The sequence below is a fragment of the Halichoeres trimaculatus genome, unplaced genomic scaffold, assembly GCF_033239565.1.
Source record: "Halichoeres trimaculatus isolate MK-OKI-2021-1 unplaced genomic scaffold, fHalTri1.1 fHalTri1_scaffold_11, whole genome shotgun sequence".
Taxonomy (NCBI): Eukaryota; Metazoa; Chordata; class Actinopteri; order Labriformes; family Labridae; genus Halichoeres; species Halichoeres trimaculatus.
In genome coordinates, this window is record NW_027437189.1 from 17,109,462 (window position 1) to 17,133,311 (window position 23,850).

Below are 23,850 nucleotides of genomic sequence, written 5' to 3' on the forward strand. Positions count from 1 at the left end.
AACTAAAACACATCACTATGAGATCATAATAAACTCACAGCAGAGTTTGTGAAAGAGTATATTAAATCTACATGTTGAGCTTTAATCAAACAGACATGCACATTTTCTCAAACTGATGCGCTGTGAGTTTTCATTTCACAAATTTCTTTGAAACTTTTTCTGAAGAGTGATTCTAGTTTCCAATTTGTCCATACAAACTTACTCTAAATGCATGTTTTTATTTCATTTATTCATTCATTTATCAAGAACTACAACTCCTGCCATTAGCAAGTACACAAACACATGATGCTTATTGCCAACATGCATCTTTTTTTACAGTTGTTTTAATAAAAGGCTAATCTTTTCATGGTTAGTCAACAAAATGTGCTGCTTCTGACCAAGTAAGAGTTTGTTTTGAACAACATAGTTGATATTTATTTATTTATTTAAAAGAGTTTTAAGTTTTCACTCTGAATTAAATTCAACAAAATAAAAATGAAAGAATTGCCCTCATCAAAGTTGGTGTTCAAATGTGACTCTGAAACCTCTCAAATTCTTTCAATAAAACCTTTTTTTGAAAAACAAAAACTAATGTCAACATTTCCTTTGTCTGCCTACAGCTACAAATCAGTGTGAAAACTGCATTAACATACATGACATATATTAAAGTGTGTTTGCTATTTCTGTTAAGTTCAGCTAAATAAAAGTGGGAAAAACTTACCCCTTCTGTAAAAGCACTGCTCAAACTCCTCGCTGAAAGTTAGAATCTTACTTCGAAAAGCTCAAAGATTTCTGTGTAACTTCTAAACGCCCAGAGATAAAAGTTCTGTAAAGTTCTTTAAACTTTGAAACAGAGTTTAGGGTTGAGCAGCCGCTGCAGTGACAGCACAACAAAAGAAAAAGTTCCTCTTTTCTCTGAAGAGTGCTGCCGGAGTGTTTTTTAGTTTAGAGGAAGAAAAAAAGTCACAAAGCTGTCCTTTCAGGGTGAGAGGGAGAGCTACACAACAGGGTCACACAAAACAAAATATAGCTTGGGGGCCAAAACTCCACTGAGCATGTGCATGTAAAAACCCACTACACATTGATTTGAAAATTCAGTGCCCTCCTGTTTTCTCCAGACGCAACGTTTAAACGAGTTATTCAGGGTTTGGGTTTGAAGTGAGTTTATTCTGGGAGAAGAATCTGTCCCATGTAAAATATATTTAAGCTGTAGTTCTGGTGGTTATGGAGGAAAAGTTCAACATGAAAGCAGAAAGTTGAAAGGCTAACTGTATTGCTCCAGGCTGCAGTAGCCCCTCACACAGATCCTCATTGTCCTGCCTTGTGACTCTGCTGCTGTGTCTCCTCTTTTTCTGCTGCTTTCACACCAGTGTTCCCCTCAGAGACACGCACACACCAAAAACACCCACATGGCTGAGGCAGAAAGTCACAAGATCCATCGACAGGGCTCAAGACCCCCCCCCCCAAAAAAGCTTCATTACCAAGAGATAATCCTGAAAAATGTGTGGATGGAGCTGTTCTGTACTCACAGTGACATAAGATACTCCAGACTCTAAGGTAGACTCTAAGTCTCACCTGGAGAGTGTCAGTTGGAGTTCGTTGGAGGTGGTGGGGGTGGAGCAGGTGGGAAGCTGCAGTGATTTCCCTAAACAAACAGACACAGGTGAGCACCAGGGATGTAAATACAGGCTGGCATGTAAAATAGAACTGTATTTGGCTGCATTTGAATGTAGAAAAGGCACTTTGAAGTGCCCTGAGTGAGTCACTCTGTAACCTAAAAAATAACATAAAGTATCTGAGTTCATCAGTGAGTCAGTTGACTTCCCATCATTCTGTGCAGTCAGCGTGTGTGATGAGCACCTTACATTTACTGTAAACAGGAGGTGGTTCAGCTGGTTTCACTTCGACCAACGCTCGCTCACTGCAGAGGGAAAGTCCTGCCCCCATGTGGACAGAGGAGGTGTGTGCAGCATCTGAGGGGAAACAAGAATTACACAGCATGATTTCAGATATAAAGGTCAGACTGAAGGGGAAGTGCTGAGATTTGTGTTGGTGCTGTGGTTTGTAGAGCTTGTGATGACTGCAGAGCTTACAGAACATAAAACTTCTTCCTTTGTCATTAAATTCTGAAGAAGAGCTACAACGATGAGGAACTTCAATCTCACATTATACCCCATCTGTTTTATCAGCAACTGGCAGAAATACCCTCTCATGTTATCTGGAGTGCTTTCATGTTTTTATTGAAGTCTTTTGTTATTTTATGAAAGAGGCTCAACAACCACCATTAACAGTTCCATCACATTACAAGTAGGGGCTGGTAAATGAAGCTGGATAATGAATAAATAAAATAAGATAGTTGAGTGGACTTTTTCTATCTTTTATTGTTTGACAATTTAAAAATTGCAAAGTCAGAAATCATCCATTCCTGAAAAGGTGAAATAGCAGCCCAAGTAATGTGTAAATGCATATAAAAAGAGGTTTTAATTCAGACTTTAAACTAAATTTAAAAAAAATCCTTCCAATGCAGGTTTGCCAACTTTAATATGTTTTAAATATGGTTTAAACTTGTGGCAAACTTTCCCTTTAGTTTTAAAACTTATTTAAAACTAGGTGAGGCCTCCTGTCCTAAAGTTGGTGGCACCGTCCTCCTTAACAGATAATTTCATCAATGTATACAGTTAGTGTTTTATAGTAGTAACAAAGAGGGCCATGTACTCTTACCTGTCTTTGCTTTAGGGAAACTCTTGGACCATCTCCAGGCTCTGGAAATGGGCAGTTTTTCTGTCAATACGTGTGGAATTTAAATTTATAGCACAGAAGTAGCATAAACAGCTATTGTGCAGCTAAAAGATTGTTGGCAAAGACCGCGAAATACTTTTAATGGCGGAATGAAAGGCGGCGAATCCACATACATGCAAACATCTGCTTTACATTAATGTTTTACATTAAATTTTTCGAAAATTAACTATAAAAAAGTGTATTTTAAATCATCTTTTCATCGACAGTTTCAGCTGTGACACGTTTACTCTGGTAAATAAAGTTAATCTGGTTTTCTGTGTAAGTAAAGCTAACGTGTCAGGTCAGGTCACAGAATGCCGTGAGTCTTGGTTTGTTTTAAAGGTTTCAACAGCTGTTCAATGGGGAAGTGACAACAGTTTAACATAAAATAGGGCGAGTTTAAACCATTACATTGTCTACTGATTGAACACGAGCAATGTAATGTGGACGTTTCACCGGACACCATAACTGAGCCAACCGTTGTCCTATTTTTCAGACGTTAACCTCCTCTTCCTTCTTCTTCTCTTCCCTGCAGACTACAGGAGCGAACATCCTCAACGTCATCACTCAATCCCATCCTCCTATTGGTCACTTTCACTGCACCTGCTCGGCCTCCCCGCCAATCATGCATTCCGTTTTGTATGCTCCAAGATGGCGACTTCCAGTGGTCGTATCAGCCTCGCTCTGCTTTAAAGCTGAATAAAACACTCACCTGATGTTTACCTGCTCACCTGGAGGGTTATACTCGACAGGTGAGTGACTATAGGGAGCAGGACACCCGCAGCAAACACGGGAACGGTTTCCTCCATGGTCTGCTCGAACCGGGAGCCGGTGTCGGTGTGACGGGGCTGTGTTATCCGAGGATGGCCACCGAGAACCGGATCAATTTCTGGAGGAGAAACGTAAAGGTTCCTGGAAGGTATGTGAACGAGAGCAGGCTAGGAAACGGTTCTTTGGCTGAAGTAAGACGAATTCTGTTGGATTCATGTTGTTGTAAATATCAACGTTCGGCAGGTTCACCGTACACAGTAGTCTACATAAGGACTAGCTTGGATCAACTTAGCAGGAACATTAAAACGAACGAGATTAATGTAAGAGAGTTAAATGCACATATAAACACCTGGAATACAGTCATGGGTTGCTGTGTTGTAGCTGTATGTTTTATTATTTTGAAAGTATGAGTTTTCTGTGCTCGTCCTGTTTCTGTTTCTAATGGCCTCCAGCTGAGCGCTGCCTCTGTCCTCTGAGGTGTCAGCTGTCACAGCCCGAGCATCGTCCTCCATAAATCTGCTCTGTGCAGAGGACAGCTGACCTATACCATTACACATAGATTATGACAGTGAGGACGACCTCTTTATATGGGGTATACTACTCTGTATGAGGAAGACCACCGCAGGAAGCTTTGACTGGCTTCAGGGAGACAAGTGCAGAGAGACGAAGGTGAAAGAAATCCACCGGTGATCAGGTCATGGTCATTCTGAGATTACTGGGAGTACAGAGGGGATGATAATTACCAAGCAGATGCTGAGAAAAAGTTGCCCCCTGTGGTGTCAGGAGGTCTTAAAGTTTAATTTTTCTTAGATTGTGACAGTTGTTTTCTTTTCAGCTGTCACGAGTCAGTGTCAGCATGAAGAAAACAAAGAGAAACCTTTAAGAAGGCTGTGTGCTTTTTAGAGCATTTTAGGACTAATTGCAAGCAGACTCATCATGCTGTCTCACTCTCATTACTGCATTTACTTCCCCTTCTTATCCTACAAAGACATGCTCCACAGAGTGCCTGGTTTGTCATGCAGAAGGCTTAATACTGCTCTCTCCTTTTTGATGACACTCTTTGAAACACCTTGATGAAAGATTTTCCACCCTCTGTGGGAGACAAAAACAGCTTCAACCTTTTTTCAGATGTGACTTTTAATTTAATCCAAGGTTGCTACAAACCCTTGCTATTCATGATGGCAACAACCACAAGGAACTGACACATAATTTGCTGTTAATTATGTTTACAGTAAAGGTGAATACAGTGAAGTACAGCATGTTAAATGGGACACAAACACACTGTCCCTGTGAGAAAACAGAAGATTTCCTCATCAGCTATGTGAAAGAGTCTTTAGAGATTAAGTAACGGTTGTTGAGCATTTTCAGACAAACACGGCTTAGTGACTGTTTGTTGGAGACACAAATGCTTACCACTGTCACCACCTCAATGTAAATATTGGAGCTGCAGAAACTCAGCAGCACTGGTCTCAGCCTGTCCCTCTTACTCAATCTGCATCATGCTGAATGACAACAGTATCTGAGGACCTGCAGCTCTGTCCCTCTGTCTGTGTCTTTTCTCTGCTTTTCTCTGTGTCTTTTCACCTGATCAGAGATAACTGATAAGACCTGAGTTGATAACGCTTTGTATCTTTGTATATTTGTGACCCTGTGTGCCTTATTGTGCCTTGTGTATTGAGTGAAGCCTCTGAGCTGGTGACTCCCTGATACTACCAGGCAAGCGGGTGGAGCTCAGAGAGGGGGGTTTCTGTGTGTGTTTGTGAAATCTAAGGAGAGGATCTCTGAGGAGAGGGCATTTCTTCCTCGGCCACTCTGATCTGTGCTGCTTTAAAAGCTGCAACCACAAACAGATGTTTGAACAGGAAGGGGCAGCTCGCCTCGCTCTTGTCCTTGAGCTGCTCTGATAAAACATGGCGAGGCTCTGCTGACTGCTGATAATCAGCCGGCTCTGTTCTCACAGCTTGGCTGGCAGTTTGTTCATGTATATGACGTGAAGTAGTTTGATATCTTTCAGCTTCAGGCAACAGAGGCCACAGTTTGACAAGATCTTCATACCAGAACTGATATGTGATCCTCTGAACCCTTCAGCTGACTCAGACTGAAGAGCTGTTTAACCTCCGCAGTTCTGAAAGACTCTTCAGATAAATACTAACATTAGATGGAGCTGTAGAGGCGATAATCAGAGGAAAGTCCCTTTGTTTCTAATCTTTATAAAGAGAAACGCTTCAACAGAGCGCAGAAGCTGCTCTTCTGAGTGATATTTGCTGGACAGTTACTTACAGTTAATATTTATCCAATAATTCAATAAAAAGGTAGCTTGCAATTTACATTTGTTTATCTATTAATTTTCCATTATCAGCAATGTCACTTCCTCCATTTTTAATGTGGGCTGCATAACTTTTGTTGTGCTTAAGTCGCTCCAAATACCAGTTATAGTTCAGTAAACAGTGTGTATAAAATGAATTCTGATGAAGTGGATCATGAAACCTGTACTGAAAGTTCTGAGGAGGTCTAACTTTTGCAGTAGGTTTTTATGATAGCCTGTCCCTTAGATGATTTCATAACCTGCGTTACAAAAATTCAAAGTAAAACATTAAGGCTGAAAACTTTCCTCGTTAAAACAATGTTTTGGGAAACTTTTTCTACCTAAAAACTCATGTTGGCCTTTAAATATGTTCTGTCACAGTTCCAGCACATTGCATCATTAAGTCAGCAGTATAATCTTATCATTAGACCCCTTGCAGATACTTCCCTCCTCCTTACACCGTGTCACCGCAGTTACAAGTTTGCCCGGTGAGGATGCATTTCTTCATCTCTTGAATCATAAATTAAGCTCCAGGGTTTAAAGGAGACTGCTGCTGATGTCACTGAGGGAAACGAGTGCTGTTGTTGGTAATTCTGGGTTGAGCTGGGGCCGCGTCCCTCCTGTCTGGACTGACTCTGCTTCAGGTCAGCAGAGAGTTGGAAAAAAGCTGAGAATGAAGATTGTCACATCCGCTGAGCATACTGTTCACCACGGGGTGGTGACGAACACGGGGGCTGTGCAATCTGTCTGCTAGTTCTCCTCAACACAAACTAAAAACATGCCGGGCAGAATAACAGAGAATGAGGAGGAGCTGACTCTAGGTTTTAGACAATTACATATCATTTAGATATTAATTAAATCACAAATTAACACTTTTTCATAATTCTCTATTGAAACTTGTCCTTTAACCACTTACAGTGCTGCTGGGTTACCTTTCCCACAAGTGTTTGTAGGGCTTGAAATCTCACAAATTCTTCATGGTTATAAGAAGTTGTGTAAAAATAACAAAAAGGGCAAAGTTTTGGCGTATATATTTGTTGTTTGTTGTAGGGATGCACGATATTGGATTTTTGCCGATATCCGATATGCCGATATATCGAAACCCCTTTTGTCCGATACCAATAATCACAAGTTTGTTTGTTTTTTTCACTGTAAAGAAAGCTAAGTCTATCCTGTACTGGAATTTATAAGTTACTCTTATTGTGACTGTCTTATTTGTTTAAGAAACACACATAAAACAAGACAAAAAACATTTGATTTTACCATAAATAAGAAGTGTATTATTTTTTCAAAGTCAAGACATTCAGTATTGAAATACAGAAAAATAATTTCTTTAGATCACATGAACTTTAAATGTACAATGCATTTTTAAACATAACCAAGTTGCATTTGATCATTTTAGAGCTACTGTAACAACCTGGTGACAGACACAGAGCTCTGCAGTGCAAATAAATGAAGTGCTACATTTTATTTAAGGAGCTTATTTTTCAGATGGAAAATAATAATAATCCTAACTGAATAGCACCTTATCGGCTGTGCCTATCGGCAGAAATTGTCATATCTGTCGATACCGATAAACGTGTTTTTAAGCTTTTATCAGCCGATACCGATATTTTGCCGATGATATTGTGCATCCCTAGTTTGTTGTTGCCATGTATGTGGTCTGAATTCCACTGAAGATTCCTCACAGAGATCTTGGAGATTCTAATGTTCACCCTGATATCAGCTTATTTGGTGTGCAAAAAACCTCTAATGTTCTTTTACATGGTTTTGCTGGATGCTGGTTTTGTCAGAAATATGTTTATACTGTAAGATGCTCAAACCATCTTTCCTAAATAATAATTCTGTTTGTGTGATCAGCTCTGACGGTAGAAAAGCCAGAAACACATCAGTCACTTGTTCTTGTTGCTCTTTTGTGTCCTCGAGGGATTCGTTTGTCTTTGAATACAGTAAATGTATGAAGTGTGTTCGTTTCCTGAGTGTCAGCTCACTCATAGTCAGGAGGTAAACTGAGTGTATTTTCCTACACAAAGGTCAAAGTATTTCCTGTATCATCTCCTGCAGCGTTCAACCGGTTTATGGAGCACAGCACCCCCCTCTTGACCCCCGGTTGCGACGCACGTAAGTGCCAAACTAATCTGGACTGCATGGCGTGTAAACCCGCCTGGATGCTTTTTACGTTGTCTTTGTTTTTTTTGCTGCTGACCGTAAAATGCTTTAAGTTTGTGAGCATGCTGTGCCTGCACCAATCCTCCTCCAACATAACAAAGCATTACATTTGTTCCTTCCTGTTTTATTTCTTTCTGGTTTGTCCTGTTTGACGTCATCATCTCCTGACTGTATGTGTGTGTTTTTGCTCTTTTAATCATATTTCGGGGTGTGTTCCTCTGCAGGTATCCCAAAGAGTCAAAGCCCAAATTCAACAACCTCAAGACTAAAAAAGCCTCCAGCTTCCACGAGTTTGCTCGCAGCACAAACGATGCCTGGGACATCGACGATGAGGAGGATGAGGAGTTCCTGGCCCCGGCTTCATCACTACCCGCTGGCCTGCACTCTGCGTCGTCTCAGCACCAGGTAGAGATAACTGGCTGATCCCTCTCTGAGCTGCTCTGGGCTGTGAGCTGAAATTAATTGAGAAATTCTCCTGTGTTTCCTCTCAGCAGCAGCAGAATGAGGTCAGTGACTCAGAGACTGGGGTGCCACACAGACTGGACCCTCACAGGACAGAAGCTCAGACCCTGCAGGAGGAAGAGGAGGGTGACAATGAAGAGTGTGAGCACATCAATGGAAGGGTGGTCAAATCGAGCAGCGACGCTCACATCAGCACGTCCTCAGGTACGTGAGAGACACATTACAGCAGCTTTGACGGAGCAGCTTATCAGTGTGAGTGTGTGTGTGTGTGTGTCAGGGGGCTAATGCAGCAGTCAGGGATTATATCAGGTCAGGCCTGTAGCATGTGCCTGCTTTCGGCAGAATATAATCCTCTGATGAGTTTCAGTGACTCAGTCCAGTCGTCTGCAGCTAAAAGAAACTGTATGAAACACTGACAGGCAGCTTGATGTGAAAATGTCACAATTATCTGTTGTTGTTGTTGTTGTGGGGTCTGAGTGTGTCAAACTGATGCTTTCCATGTACAAAAATAAAGAGACTGAGAGGGAAGCTCATGCCTCTACCTTCGCCTTGTTTTGGGTTGAAGTTGACTCACATAGTCTCATCAGTTTCAGTGTGTTTCTCTGTTTGTAAAGTCTGCTCAGAGGATTCCTCACTGTGTGCCACAGTTCGCTCCACGCTGCAGAAGCAGCAGTCTCTCCCAGTCCGTCCTATCATCCCTCTGGTTGCTCGCATCTCGGACCAGAATGCATCCGGAGCTCCTCCCATGACGGTGCGGGAGAAAAGTCGGCTGGACAAATTCAGACAGCTGCTGGGAAGCCCCAACACGGACCTGGGTATGAGACACACTCACTGTCTCGGCGTGTAGAAATTAAGGAGTTACTGTTTTGTTTAGAGACACATGTTGATACTGTGTGGTTTTATCTCGTTGTGTGCTGCTACAGAGGAGCTCAGGAAGCACAGCTGGTCAGGAATACCCAGAGAGGTCCGACCAATCACATGGAGGCTCCTCTCTGTAAGTGACCTTCAGCTTTCAGGCAGTCTGTGAAGTTTCTGAGCAGCTGAAACAATCACACAACATCCAAACTCTCCTGTCTCTCTTTTATCTGTACACTGCAAAAACTGAAATCTTATCAAGTGTTTTTGTCTTATTTTCAGTAGAAAATTCCTTTTTAGACTCAATATGAGCCAAATTCACATGACCAATCCAGAAAAATGTCTTGTTTAAAGTTATTTAAGGACATAAATGAGGTCTGAATTGCTCGTAACCAGTAAAAAAATCTGCCAATGGAACAAGAGAAAAGTTACTTGTATTAAGACATTATTCTAGTCTCAAGGAAATTTTCAAGCAATTTTTTCTTGTTCCATTGGCAGATTTTTTTACTGGTTACGAGACATTTTTCTGGATTGATAAGTTGAAAGTGGCTCATATCTAGTATAATAAGACAATTTTTACTTAAAAAAAGACAAAAACACTTGATAAGATTTCATTTTTTTGCAGTGAAGAGTCTGATATGTACCTGACTCATTCTTCTTCTCCTGTTTGGTGTCGTCTCTCTGTCAGGGTTACCTGCCGGCCAATAAGGAGCGCAGAGAGTTGGTGCTGCAGAGGAAGAGAGAGGAGTACTTTGGCTTCATAGAGCAGTATTATCACTCCAGGACAGACGAGCACTATAAAGACACATACCGACAGGTGAATGCTCCGCTTGCCTGTCAGAAACATCTTCACACTCTGCTCTGTTATCTGTAATAGATGAATCTAATATGTGATGTTTGTCTCTCTGTTAGATCCACATTGACATTCCCAGAACAAACCCTCTGATCCCCCTCTTTCAGCAGCCGGCGGTGCAGGAGGTAAGGGCTTAGGGTATCTCCTCCGTTACCTTTTACTGGAAGATTAAATTTTTATTGGATCTGTGAATTTTAAATTAAACCACTCTTAATTTAAGGGCCTTTGCTCAACTTGTTCATTTATTTAATTACTAACAGTTTTTCTTTCTACTTTCACTAATTTTGTTTTTTGTACTCCAGTAAAACAATTTCCTTCAGGATTGATAAAGTGGTTCTTATCTTATCTTAAACATAGGACTTGGATCCTTTTAGCAACACACATTGCATTACTTGAAGTCAAAGAGAGACACTCCTGATCGGTGACTCGTGATTTTTGCTGACCAGCCACTAAGGAGGAACCTGCCTCAGATTTCATCCCCACAGAGGAACTTGGCTTTAAAAAACTTCACTTCTTCCTCTAATGTGGTTATTTCATGATCTCACAGAAACCTTGTGTAGACATCCTTTTTTACACCACATGTAGAGTCATGTTACAGAAGTGTGTCTGTAAATCAAAGGGGAACTTTCATTAACAATTTCAGCAAATAACCCAGCCCCCACCATTTTACTCACCATTCAGCCAAATATCTAGACTGTTACTCTGAGTTAATGCAGTGGTTGGTTTAGTTTATGGTAATCTTTGTCATAAATCAGAGGGTTTTTTGCAAAAAGATGCTATTACAGATAAAAGTGTTGAATCATAAACAGTGTGAGTGAAAGTAACCTGTAAAGACTGTACCTGTGTTTGTGTCCTCAGGTGTTTGAGCGAATCCTCTTCATCTGGGCGATCCGTCACCCAGCAAGCGGATACGTTCAGGGGATCAATGACCTGGTCACTCCTTTCTTTGTCGTCTTCCTCACAGAGTTTGTCAGTAAGTAACGTTTAGATTTTCTCTTCAGCTTCAGCAAAAAAGGGACAACATTTTACGATCCCTCATGTTAGTACCGTTATCTACAGACAGCATGTAAGAGTTCTCTGAGGGAGCAGCCCTGATTCATCCAGGAAACAAACATTCCTCCAACCATCCACAGAAAAAAAGAGTTTTCTGTCAGAGTCACATGATCCATGTCTCGTGGTCCAGATCTCATCTAGTCTGATGTATGTTTGTTTGCAGCGGAGGACGTGGAGAACTTTGAAATGGCAGCCCTTCCTCTGGACACGCAGAGAAACATAGAGGCTGACAGCTTCTGGTGCATGAGCAAGCTGCTGGATGGAATACAGGTCTGCACACACACACAAACACACACACCCCTCAGTAAACATGTCTGTAACTATAAAAGTGTCAGTTGACTGAATGAACCTTTTTTAGGATAACTACACCTTTGCTCAGCCGGGAATCCAGAACAAAGTGAAAGCTCTGGAGGAGCTGGTCAGCAGGATAGACGGTGAGTCCTCAGAGTTCATTCCTCTACGTTTATTCTGAGCTCATCTTTACAGACTACACAGCTGCCAACACCAAATTCTGACAAGTTTATGTGTGTGTGTTTGTGTTCAGAGGACATCCACAATCATTTCAAGAGGTACGAAGTGGAGTATCTACAGTTTGCTTTCCGCTGGATGAACAATCTGCTGATGAGGGAGCTTCCCCTTCGCTGCACCATCCGGCTGTGGGACACATACCAGGTACAGTGAACACCCCACCACAGAGATCTTTACAAAGTGTCACTGGATCCTCCGTGAGAACTGACACTGTTCAACAAGACTCACTAAACTCAGTCACCTGGTTTGATTCTGTTTTTCCTCAGGCCGAAGCTGAAGGGTTCTCTCATTTCCACCTCTACGTCTGTGCAGCTTTCCTCATCGAGTGGAGAAAAGAAATCCTCTCCATGGTCGACTTTCAGGTACAAATATCTGCAATCTTGAACCAGGACTAGAAAGTTCAGAAACTCTTTACCTTTGCCTTTAGGCAGCGGGTTTACTCCAGTTTGAGTGTAGTCTGATTTTTCACATTGTCTGGTCTCTATCTACACTCTCCCCTCTAAAAGTCCTTCAGTAGTCAACATGAATCTATCCCATCAGCAGGTAGAGAGGACTTTCTCCCATCAGGCAGTCTACATGTCTCAGTTTAATGTCTGTTTCTCTCTAGGGCCTTCTTATGCTACTGCAGAACCTCCCCACAATCCACTGGGGCAACGAGGAGGTGGGTCTCCTGCTGGCTGAAGCTTACAGACTGAAGTACATGTTTGCAGATGCTCCCAGCCACTACAAGAGATAAAAAAATGACTTAGAGCACAAAAAGACTTTAAAATGTCAGCCTGAGCTGGGACCTGAGGGGTCCTGTGAGTGCAAGACGTCTCCTCCTCCCCCTCCTCCTCCTTCTCTCTGATCTGTGTGGATGAAAAGACACCTGATGTGTTCATGGTGCACACACAGAGCTCAGACTCCTCTAATGAACAGACTGTTACAGGAGGAATAACCACAGCTGGATCTCTCTGATTGTTTTGGCTCATATAGCTCTGATTGTATGCTCAAACACACGGTCCCATGACACATCGTGAACATTTGAGAGTTCATCTTTTTGATTTATTAGCCTAGAATTTTATTTTTCTGACGATTTGATGATAATGATGTGTTTTATGAGGGAACATTTTAGGTTTAACGGATTATTTTTAACTTATTAGTCCAACACTGTTTAAATAACATCTCCCTAAGTAGAGACTCTGTAATAACTGAACGAGCCATGTTTAGTTTAGAGTCACCAAATCTGCCCCTGCACTATGAACCCAACTTTTCATGTAGACATTATTTTGAGTAGTTCCACTGGTGATGTTTAAAATCATTTTGTAGAATTATCCTAAATCTAAAAAAGCTGGGACGCTGAATAATGTTGTGAGTAAAACTTCTGGAAACTAATCCAGGGTAAGGGCACATTTACAAAAAAATATTCCAGAGAAAGCTTCAGTATTTTAGCTTTTAACTGTTTAAAATCAAATATATGGCAAAAAAAATCTACTTCAACTTTGCACCATGTTCTGAGTTTTTTTGCACTCCAGGTTGCACCCATGGGCTGTATGTTGGATGTACAACCTCCCCTCCTCCTCCTCCTCCTCCTCCTTCTCTTCCTCCTGCTCCACCTGTGGAGTGCAAGTAAATCCACACACACTCCTGAGCCAGGATCTGACGTCATCTCTGTGTTTGTGTTTGTGTTTGTTATGTTTCCCCTCACTGGTCCTCCTCTACTCTGATAATCTGGAGCACACAGCGCTGCAGGAACCTCACTGGTTAACACAGCTATCAATCATGATGTCACACCCCCTCTTTTTATATCATCCAATAATTCAGTTTGACCCATGTCCCATCATATAACATGGAGGAGGCGGGGCTCAAGACCATGTCTGCTACAGCCAGCGGGGGGAGCTTTACAGGTTTTGGCTTCACTTTAAGAGGCTGCCTTGTCATCCATCTTTTCATGCAGTCTATGGTTGCAGCATAGAGCATCACAGTTGGTGCTATGTGTGTTTTTCAGGGTGTTTTGGGTAAAAGGAGCAATTTGAATTTGTGAATTTTCTTCTCTTGTATGAAGAGAAGTCAAATCTTCAGCCACTGGGTACACAACAGAAACCTTAAACCTTCTGGTTGATGTAGCTTTGATAGTCCCTCATAGTCTCTCAGCTGATTTAGATGAAGATTAATGTTGTCTTTTAGACAGCTGACATACAAAGTATGTTTTAGAACTAGGCGTACTCTAACACTCCCATACCTGACTGAACTCAGATATTGAGCATAGTAGTCTTTGAGTGATTTCCTGATGACCTGTGAAGTATCTCTTCAGATACGTGTGGACTCTGTAAAACTAGTCAAATTTATTTTGAAACTGGAGGACGAGCCTCCGTCAGTGTTTGTCAGTTCTCCATCTTACTTGAGACAGTCCTGTGGACGCCTTGCAGCTCAGAGTGACCATGATAATGATGATGATGTTGTTTTGTTTTTTAATAACCTGTGTGTTATATTTGCTTTAACTTCAGGCCAGACATGAAGTGTGTGTGTTTGTGTGTATTATGACTCATCTACCTTCATCTCCAGTGATAACTTTAACATAGTGAGTGTAATCAGTGAGGTAGGACAATCTTTAGCTTCGGTACTTTGTTTTTCTCTCATTCCTTCTAATTTTAGAGGTTTTAGAGATTAAAATCAGGATTTTAAAGTGAGCTCATTCAGCCTTTCTCCCTGGTAGAGTAAAACAAACTGATGTTATAAATCTGTGGTGGTGAAGATAAGTCTTAAACTTCAGGATTACTTCTGAACGTGCAGTGTAAGCGTAGCTGCAGTCTGTTTTCTTCAGTGTGATGTTTCTAAAGATGTAGAATCAGTGAAATCAATCTTTGTGTTTGTTTCTGCAGAAATCACATGCTGTGTTTCTGTTCTCCGTAACATGTTGAATGTCTCTGTTACACTTTTTTTGCCTTTAGCCTTAAACTGGTTTCTTCATTCAGGTGAGCCAACTGATTGTGTCTCTACCTTACAGGTGTTACAGGTGTGTGCGTGTGTGTGTGTGTGTGTGTGTGTGTGTGTGTGTGTGTGTGTGTGTGTGTGTGTTTATCACCTCATGCTGTTTTTCTGTTCTCACACTATGATGGTGGTGTTAACTGAAGGCTGTGTGTTCATGCTGGTTTCAACATTAATCTGCCAAACCTGTTTTAGAGCGCCTCATTAGTCTGAGCTTCAGCCTGAAGAAGAGTTATTAAATTATTACAGTACCTGCTGTATATTAACTTTCTGTTTATATTAAACGATTGTAATTCTTTACGGTGCCGTCTCTGTGTATTTGAAGTTGGTTTATTTATGTGTCTTTAAGCTGAGACTGCACACTCAAAGAAAAAAGCAGCAGATGCATTTGTCCCTGTGCAGTTTCATTATCTCACACCTGAAACAGATCTTGATTACAAAAATATAAAGCATTGGAAAGAAGTGTTTCATATGACTTTCTTTCAGCCTCAGCAATAGTTAAAACATACAGTATGTGTCAGACGGGACATGAAAACTTCCTTAAAATCAAAAAGAAAAAAAATATGTTGAGAAAGAAATGTATATCCATAATATTAAAGCTGTGAGTAACGTAGTTATATAAACCATGAGATTAGACATAAAGAAGATGTTGCGCATGTACAGGAGAGAGCTGGTGCAACCTGCTTGTCCACAGGGGGGTGCCAAAACCACACAAACATGAATCTCATCTCAGGAGCTTTAAGCACCCATACAGTGGTGGAAAAAAGATTTTGGACACCCCATGCATTTATGAAATGTTGTATTAAGAATCACTCTTAATTCTTCATGTGAAATTTCCAAAATAATAAACAAATCCTAAAAAAGCTGTTAAAAACTTAAAATTGCTTGATTCAGTGAACTACAAAAGAAATTTTAAGTACTGGGTCATTTTGTTACCAGTGATCTATTAACATAGCTTGTGCTTTTTATTAAAAGACACATTTTTTTATAGCCGTGCTTTGTGTCTACATAAAGCGATTGCATTTGACAGTTCTTCAGAGATAGAAATGGCTAAAACAAGGAACCCAATGCAGGAAACACGCCTGAAGATGCAGATTGTCCACCAGGAAGGGTACAGCTGCCGCCAGATAGCCAGGATGTGCAGATGCAGTCCTTCTGCAGTTGGATTGACTCTGCAGAAATACAGATAAACCAACAGCTTGGAACTCAAGCAAAGACCTAGGCATCAGAGGGTTCCTTCAGCAAGAAATGGTCCTGACTAACGTGCAGAGAAAACTGCTGAATGTCAGACCAAACTTGTATCCATAGTTCCCCCTGCACTGTATGCAGCCGACTTGTTGATCATGACTTCAGGCCTTGAACTTGTCAAGTATTGTGCCGTTCTCCAAACCAGCAGGCCCTCTTCTGCTTGTTCACTTTTCCACCTTTTGTTGTCCAGATTGGATATTTCAATGAGATAATGCCCCTTGCCACATATCCAGGGCCAGGAGAACTGGACTGCAGGAGCACAGGAACCAAGCCTTCTACCACGAGAGGGCACAGTTTGCTGTGGAAACGCAAACGGGATCAGGCTTAACTGTACCAAACCGTCCCAAACCGTACTGAACCGACCCGGACTGCTTGGTGGAAACACAGCATTAGAGTGGCCAACTCAGTCCCACATGAGCCCTGTTAAAATCTCTGAGGATGATCGACTGGTCTGTTTCAGAACTTAAACCAAAGAATTTAGAAGAATTATAAGCAAGAATTGAAGAATGGCACGAGATGATCCCCAACAGTGTGACAGGCTTGTGGGGAACATGCCAGCCAGGATTAGAGCTCTACTGTGTGTGCTTATGGTGGGACTACAAAATATTAATTGGATGATGTGATGGTTTATTTATTCATTCATTCTTTAATGTGATACCAGGTTTTGGTTGTTTTTCTTGTAAACAGTAAACAAAAATATCATTTGTATTTGTCTGTCCAATGCAGCCACACCTTTTGAAACACATACAAGATTTTTCCAAAAAGTGTTATGATAATATCCAAGATTGTGTAAAATTTTAAGGGTGTCTGAAAACTTTTTTCACCACTGTATATCTACAGATCAGGGGGCTGCGGCTTTAGAGCTGTATGTTTAGAGCCTGTGGTATGTCACAGCACAGTCCCTGGTTATGGATTATGGTCAGACACTATAGTAAAGGCATGTCCCTGTAAGCTCTGTGTGGTGCTGTTGCCAAAACCAGTAAACCCAGGTGCAGACAACAGAAAAGGAATGCAAAGAAAGTTAAAGAATATATTATTCAACTAGTGGTCGTGATACAGCTGGAGGCTGGAGTCCAGGGAAGGGAACTGGATTAAGTCAGGGAAAGTCTTTTAAGGTTGTGTCAAAGGACACTGAACTGATGTCTATGAGTTCCTGGGTCTATTTTTCAGATACAAATTGTTTTACTTCAGTGAAACATTTGTCACTTTGGGAATGGTTCTCTACAGAGCCCCAAGACACCAAAGATGCTTTTTTATACACTTGATTTTTGATAAACTAGATACAAAAGTCATGTAGTTCTCATCCCAAGAAGTCACAAGGCAGAGAGGGACTCATATATAGAGTATGATGACCTGGACCTGCGGATTTCGTGATTTATATGTTGGTTCCTGTATATTTTCAACAACATTGTATGATTAGTTAATTAATTAAGGAATGAAAGGAACAAATAATTAATATTTAAAAATAAAAAAAAAATGTTGTGAGACGCGAGCACTTAAAAAAAATAATGATTAATTAAGAAATGATTACATTAAAATTAATGTAAATATATATCGTGGCCCTTTTAAAAGTGGGCGTGGTGTATCGGAAGTGACGCCATCGCGTTAAGAAGTATCCTCAAACTTTCAGTCTGCAGCCATGCTACGAAGAACTGACACAACTTCAACGGCCACAGCACCAGGACCAGGACCAGAAGCCACAGACTAACTGGCCAGGTCAAAGATATAAACCATCACACACTGAGTGTCCGAGAGCAGAAGTCAGCTGTTTCCGGTTTGATCTTTGTTTTTAACCTTTAGCTGTTAGCAGCGAGCTAATGCTAAGAGCACGGAGCTAAGCTGAGATCACGCAGAAAGCTGAGTGATCCTGAGGCTTTAGATCTGACTGATCCCAGAATACACCTGTTAATGTCTACCTCTGATAGAGCGGAGAGAGTGTATCAGTGATAAATAATATTTACCAGATAATCCACGATACAAGATAAAGGTAGAGGGCAACATAAATACTTACTTCCTCTTTTCTGTCAGAGTTTAAGCAGGTGTTCTCAAACTGTCAACATAAAACAGCTAAGTTGTGTCCTAAGGATCAGAAACACATTAAGACATTTAGGTGAAGGTCTGAGCCCTAAGCCTGTCTGTGGTGTGTGTGATATGTCCTGCTTTATCTCCTTCTTTGTCTCTGTTCTCTCTCTTTGCAGGTGGGGAGGATGGATGGAGTCAGCTGGAGCACCACTCGACCCCCTGAGTCGTTCAGCCGCTCAAAGACCACCTCCGACACTCTGTCCCGCCTCGCCAGCTTCATTGCCCGGGCTGACACCAAACATCATCGAAACCAACGTCCTCAGACCTCCCAGATCCCCTCATACGCCTGCCAGGAGTGTGATAAGGACTTCAGTCATGCAGCTGATCTACTGCACCACCAGGAGCTAAAACACACCTTGCCTAAACCTCACCGCTGTCCGTCCTGTGGACAGGAGTTCTCTCTGAGGTCGTCCTTACAGCTGCATAAATGCGAGCATGTCTCGCCCTGTGAGCGCTGCCGAGGAGAGTCACGGCTCGGGTCAGCATGTTCTGGGTGCACAACTCGGATCTCAGATCCACTCAGACTGCAGGACCAGTCACCCCTCCTCCTGGACAGCAGCCCCTACACCTGTGCGCCATGTGGGCGGGGCTTCAGCCAGAAACAAGCTCTGCTGCATCACCAGCAGGCCGGCTGCAGTGAACCTGTGTCTTCATCAGGTTTGATGGAGGCTGGCAGACTCCCTGATGAGTCTCCACCTATTTCTGAGGGAGACTCTACCCGCTCTGACTCCTCAGACACCCCAGAGTCCAGCAGCAGAGCTCTCAGTGAGTGTAAGATCTGTTCCAGAAGCTTCCGTTCTGAAGCTGGTTTAGAGCACCATAAACAGACCAACCACTCAGAGGACAGTCTGACAGCTCCACAGGGACTAAGAACCAATCAGGGAGGCTCAGGTTTGGGGACTATAATGGTGAATGGAGGTCTCATGAAGAGGTCAAAGTCCAAAAGCAAGCTTCTTACCTGTCGGTCATGTGACCTGGTGTTCAGGAGTACCTCCAAGCTGTACCTTCACAGGAAGGAGAAACACAGCAGAGAGAAGATCGTGAGGAGGGAGTCAAGGCCGGTTGTGGTGAAACGCAGGCGAACAGGAGCATACCCCTGTCAGGTCTGTGGGAAAGTCTTCCTCCATCATCTGTCTCTGAGGGCACATTACAAACAGCACGCAGAGCTGAGTCTCACCGCCAGCAAACATACAACAAACACTGTCAAATCCAGCTCAGCAGCCAACAAGACTGTCAGGGCCGGACCAGGGCGGCCTAGGAAGGTCCTGACAGGACCTAGAACTGTTATTGATCCAGGGAAACAAAGAGAAGTGCCTGAAGAGAAGAAGCAGGAGGATGAGAAAAAGGTAGATGAGGAAGAGGAGGAGGAGGAAGTGGAAAGAGAAGATGAGGAAGAAGAAGAGGAAGATGAAGAGGAAGAGGAGGAGAGGGAGTTCCCCTGCCCGTCCTGTGCAGAGGTGTTTTCTGTTCAGTCTCAGCTCAGGGAGCACGTGGAGCTGCACCAGTCATCGGTGAGGAGGCGGCAGTGCTGTGTGTGTACACACGAGATGGACACGTGTAAGAAGCCAGGCTCAAAGAGACACAGACTGTACCACTGTGTGCCCTGTCAGCAGGGCTTCTCCACCCTCGACTCTTTCCTCCAACACTGTCAGGAGCACCTGAGGGTCCGCGTGGAGGAGGACCTCCACAACCTGCAGGCCGGCAAGTCCTGAGAGTCAGACTGAATGTGGACAGAGAGGGAGGGAGAGTGAAGCCTTTATGCCTTGAAGAGTCAGAGAGTCAGAGATGACATGTTCGTGATTCAGTGGTTCAATAATGAAGTTGTTTTGTTTAGGATGTATTTGGTTACATGTAAAAAAGAGGGAAGCAGGTAACAGGGACTCACTGCCAACCTGCATGGGGTAATAAATCAGAATTAGGGCGCATTGATCTTGTGGATGATCTGCCCCTCACTGAGATCCTGGTATTGGCCGTGATATCAGGTCCTTTTTTTCAAAAACATCAGAACTGTCTCCTTCTTTGTGATGAAGTGGGTCAGTTTCTGTGAAAACAGTTTATATAAAGTGTGTGTGAAATAAAAGCAGACCTTTCTTAATCAGAGACACAGCTGAGAGAGAGAAATGTCTAACTGAGTCCACACCAGGCCGGCTCTGACGGAAAAGAATCTCTGGCAGCATTTTAACAAGTAAATAATCAAAATCATGAATTTGTTGAACAGTGTTTAGAACAAAAGAGGTTTCATTATTTTGTCCAAATCTACAAATTATCCAAGCTATTTTTAAGCTAACCGGAAACATCCGCTCCTGGAAAACAAGCTGTTTCTCTCCCTGCATAAATCCTGATTTAAATTGTTGAATAATTTGAAAACTGATGGATTCAGTGTGTTTGTGTGATTGTTGGACTTTCTCCCACCTAGGATTGTAATGATTTATAGAGCAGATTTGACTACAACAGGCTGTGCTTTAGTATCCATTCAAACCAGACTACAACATCATGTGGGTAACTCTCAGTGTGGATGAAGATTGGTTAGAGGAAAATAAATCAGAGAGCTTACAGGCAGTGGACTCAGTGTCAGCCACATTCAAACATTAATCTGAGATATTCTGATCCTTTCTATTAAATGAACCTTAAGCCCAAACACAGTGAGAAAAACAGCACTTTGACCCACAGCCTGGGTTAAAATTTAAATAACATGAGGACACTGAACTCAACCTGCTGTTTTACATCTGATTAACTACTCTGAGGTTTCAGCTCCAACACGTATCCTTTTACTAATGTCTATTTTTGACCCTGACATCCACACAGCTCTGATGACTTCTTGTGGATGTTAAATTATTTCTTCTACATGTTTGTCAATGCTGAGTCTTCAGTATGTCAGGTGCAGGTTTCAAATATCAGAGGAATGTGTTCTGCAGATTTTTGCTCTGTCATGGGTCAATGTGTGCTCCTGTCTCTCAAACTCTGTGTATTATTGTTCTGTGTTTTGTTGGCGTTTACATCCTGCAGCGAAGGCCCCTCCCTCTCTATAAACAGACAGATGTTTGTGTGTCTGCGGTGCTTGATAAATGAACTCAGGTGAATGAATCAGAATCAGTGTGAGGGGGGTTTGTTCTACAGGGTTTCAGCTACTGTTTTCAAAATGCTACTGTGAAAACGTAGAACTTATTTAACAGGTTTTAAACATATACTTTTTCAGAGTCTTTTGAAATAAGTTCCCTATCATGATTAAAGATTCACAAAGTCTCATGACATGTTTTTCTCTGTTTTTATCATCATTAGATTTTTTTTAGACATATTTGGGGTTAATGAGTTCTGAATCATCTTAAAGCTTTTTGGTAAATCTTCTGAGAGGATATTTTTAGCTGAAGTTCATGATGTCACCATATGATGTTCAAAACCAAAAACAAAATTCTACCAGCATATACAGAATATGCAATTCAATTTATTTCCTTTGTAATTCAGCGAAATTACTTAATATCTCCCAGAATGCTAAAGGTGACAAGACAGTCTGAAGTGTCAGTATTGTCCAATTTCTAGTCACATGAATGATAAGTTATTATTGTTAAAAATTGCTATGAATACGATTCCTCAATTGCAAGGCAGGTGCTTTTACAAGGGACCATTATACAAAGAGCAATTCAGAGAGCAAAATTGAGATGGAATATGACATAAAGCAAGAGTAACAAGTGTTCTGAGGATGTTTTGAAGCTGTGTTCCTCTCTGGGGACTCTTTGGTGTGACTGCACTGGAGGAAAATCATCAAAGAAAGCAGGGGAGGGATGTGCACAATAATGAATGGGCTATGGCCACAGAAACAGTTCACATGCAGAGATAAATGCAGAAATGAGAGTAAAAGCAAAGACCAAATTGTCAGCCCTTAGCTATCATCAGAGCTTCAATAAAACCAACCTTACATATGTATGTTTTAATCCCAACAATACAGCAGTACATGCAGGGAAACGTCTCTTTTAATTAAAACTTCCTATTTCGTTTTGTAACCCAGGTCCACCATTCCAGTGGTTTCTCTTCTTTAAATATGAAGTTCTGTTTAACAGAGTGGATACAGTGTGTTCTCCTGGCCTTCAGGGGGCGCTATGCAATTAGCACTAACCCTTGTTACCGGATGTTCCTCTGACTGGTCCGGCTCCTTCTGCACGCTTTCGTTCCGCGGTTTGATAAAATCCTCAGATCGTTAGTTTGTGTTACAAACAGAGAGAAAATGAGTAAAGCACACCCCCCAGAGCTGAAGAAGTGAGTATCTTTGTGTCTGTAGATACATCATCTGTGTTAAATCTATCCGTTTAATGCCAGCTGTATGTATTCATACGTTAATCTGACGTTACTCTGTGTTTGAATGAGACATGCTAACAGTAGCTTAGCATGTCTGAGCTGTGATCTAAACTTATTCTTGTTTTTTTTCTCAGGTTCATGGACAAGAAGCTCTCCCGTGAGTACAACTTAAAACTAACGCATTTACATTTTTATATTATTCACCGTTAGTAAAATAAATAGATAAAGTTTGGTTAAAGGAAAATAAGATTGTCAGCACACAAATGTGTTACCTTAAATATTGTTCCTCAGTAATCCAACCTACATGTAACAGTAATACTGCAAACTTAAGAGTCTGTAAATTAATGAAGAGCCAGGTTACATTTGCTCTGCTCGGATGTAGGACATAACCAGGATTTACTAACTAAAAAAAGCTAAAGATAAAAACAAAAGGAGCTAATGTACTGATCAGGATGGGAGCTGTTGTTAAACTAAAATTCAGTCCAGAAAAATAATAGAGCAATAGTACCTTTCACAAAACAGTAACAGTTATTAAACCCATCAAACAGACTCATCTGTGATCATTTTTTGTCTTACAGTAAAATTGAACGGAGGCCGACACGTTCAGGGCATCCTACGTGGGTTTGATCCCTTCATGAACCTGGTGGTGGACGACTCCATTGAGATGGGCCCTGGTGGACAACAGAACAGCATTGGCATGGTGGTTAGTGTCTTTATAGGCAGTGTTAGATTGAACTATATATTCATAGGCTCATATTTATCAGCCCAAATTTTATTGAAAGATGCAAGTCAGGCCCTTTGTGCTTCTCAAAATCCTTCAATGAAAAAAGATGAGTTACTGTTTATTTATGATGCACAATTCATTACAGGCTAGCTTAGTGTTCTTTAAAAACACAGATTTACAAGAAATAATGATCTCTGTCATTTCAAGTCATAACTTGGAAAGAGAAATCACACCAGTGACACATACACTGAGAGTCCATCTGATATTGTCTCTGTTTGAAAGACTGCATATCTGTTCTGTGTTTTTCTTTCAGGTGATCAGAGGAAACAGCATCATCATGTTGGAGGCCTTAGAGAGAGTCTGACAGAAGGGAACCATCCTCATTTTTTTTTTTACTTCCTTTTTTAGTTTTTGTTTTGTTTATGGCAGAGCTCTGAGCTGTAACACTTCCTGTTTTTGAACATGTTTGAGTTGTTAAATCTTGTGAATAAATCTGTTTTTCTTTGTACTTAGTGTCTCATGAATCATAAATGTGTGTTAAATTTATTATACATTCCACCATTTAATCCAGCCTGAATTTACATTAGAATAGTCACATGACTTTTAGTTTAATTACTGGGTCACAGAGTAATTGATAATCCTTTGAAAATGACTTACGTGATAACTGAAGCTTCCTGTGTTTTTCCAAAAAAATAGATTATAAGGAACTGTTTATTTATGATGCACAGTCTATTACAGGCTAGCTCAGTGTGCTTATCAGGTGTCCTCACCTGATAAATAAATTGT

At 41.5% G+C, this 23,850-nt stretch overlaps 4 protein-coding genes across 12 annotated transcripts in view; 3 read left to right on the top strand and 1 right to left on the bottom strand.

Moving 5' to 3' along the window:
- myt1b (myelin transcription factor 1b) overlaps window positions 1-3,274 on the bottom strand; it is a 124,287-nt gene extending 121,013 nt beyond the window's left edge. For 4 of the 5 annotated variants that reach the window (XM_074681770.1, XM_074681767.1, XM_074681769.1 and 1 more), the window contains exons 1-3: window positions 2,701-3,274; window positions 1,845-1,952; window positions 1,555-1,624 (exon numbers count right to left, since the gene is read on the bottom strand). In XM_074681770.1, the coding sequence (XP_074537871.1) occupies window positions 1,555-1,624; window positions 1,845-1,926 (152 nt within the window). In that variant the 5' untranslated portion in view covers window positions 1,927-1,952; window positions 2,701-3,274. The remainder of the gene's footprint in view (window positions 1-1,554; window positions 1,625-1,844; window positions 1,953-2,700) is intronic. The other variant, XM_074681768.1, reaches the window with a different exon arrangement.
- A 106-nt stretch (window positions 3,275-3,380) lies between these two features.
- Window positions 3,381-15,020, top strand: tbc1d22b (TBC1 domain family, member 22B). Of its 4 annotated transcripts, none has more exons than XM_074681776.1 (14): window positions 3,381-3,676; window positions 7,898-7,954; window positions 8,227-8,407; window positions 8,497-8,668; window positions 9,079-9,279; window positions 9,388-9,458; window positions 10,008-10,136; window positions 10,232-10,297; window positions 11,031-11,145; window positions 11,389-11,495; window positions 11,584-11,659; window positions 11,770-11,897; window positions 12,020-12,115; window positions 12,361-15,020. In XM_074681776.1, the coding sequence occupies exons 1-14, from the start codon at window positions 3,621-3,623 to the stop codon at window positions 12,487-12,489; spliced, it is 1,584 nt and encodes a 527-aa protein (XP_074537877.1). In that variant the 5' UTR covers window positions 3,381-3,620; the 3' UTR covers window positions 12,490-15,020. The 4 variants fall into 4 exon arrangements, with proteins under 4 accessions (XP_074537877.1, XP_074537879.1, XP_074537876.1 ...); XM_074681775.1 differs by having other exon boundaries at window positions 3,382-3,676; window positions 8,494-8,668; XM_074681777.1 differs by having other exon boundaries at window positions 3,384-3,676; window positions 8,494-8,668; window positions 9,112-9,279.
- A 2,540-nt stretch (window positions 15,021-17,560) lies between these two features.
- On the top strand, window positions 17,561-21,281 carry LOC141800034 (uncharacterized). Of its 2 annotated transcripts, none has more exons than XM_074682493.1 (2): window positions 17,561-17,742; window positions 18,167-21,281. In XM_074682493.1, exon 2 carries the CDS (start codon window positions 18,176-18,178, stop codon window positions 19,760-19,762), a length of 1,587 nt encoding a protein of 528 aa, XP_074538594.1. In that variant the 5' UTR covers window positions 17,561-17,742; window positions 18,167-18,175; the 3' UTR covers window positions 19,763-21,281. The 2 variants fall into 2 exon arrangements, with proteins under 2 accessions (XP_074538594.1, XP_074538593.1); XM_074682492.1 differs by having other exon boundaries at window positions 17,561-17,684; window positions 18,167-21,279.
- An 861-nt stretch (window positions 21,282-22,142) lies between these two features.
- On the top strand, window positions 22,143-23,573 carry snrpg (small nuclear ribonucleoprotein polypeptide G). The gene is made up of 4 exons (XM_074681479.1): window positions 22,143-22,301; window positions 22,475-22,497; window positions 22,919-23,043; window positions 23,378-23,573. Exons 1-4 carry the CDS (start codon window positions 22,270-22,272, stop codon window positions 23,426-23,428), a joined length of 231 nt encoding a protein of 76 aa, XP_074537580.1. The 5' UTR covers window positions 22,143-22,269; the 3' UTR covers window positions 23,429-23,573.
- The last annotated feature ends 277 nt before the right edge of the window (window positions 23,574-23,850 follow it).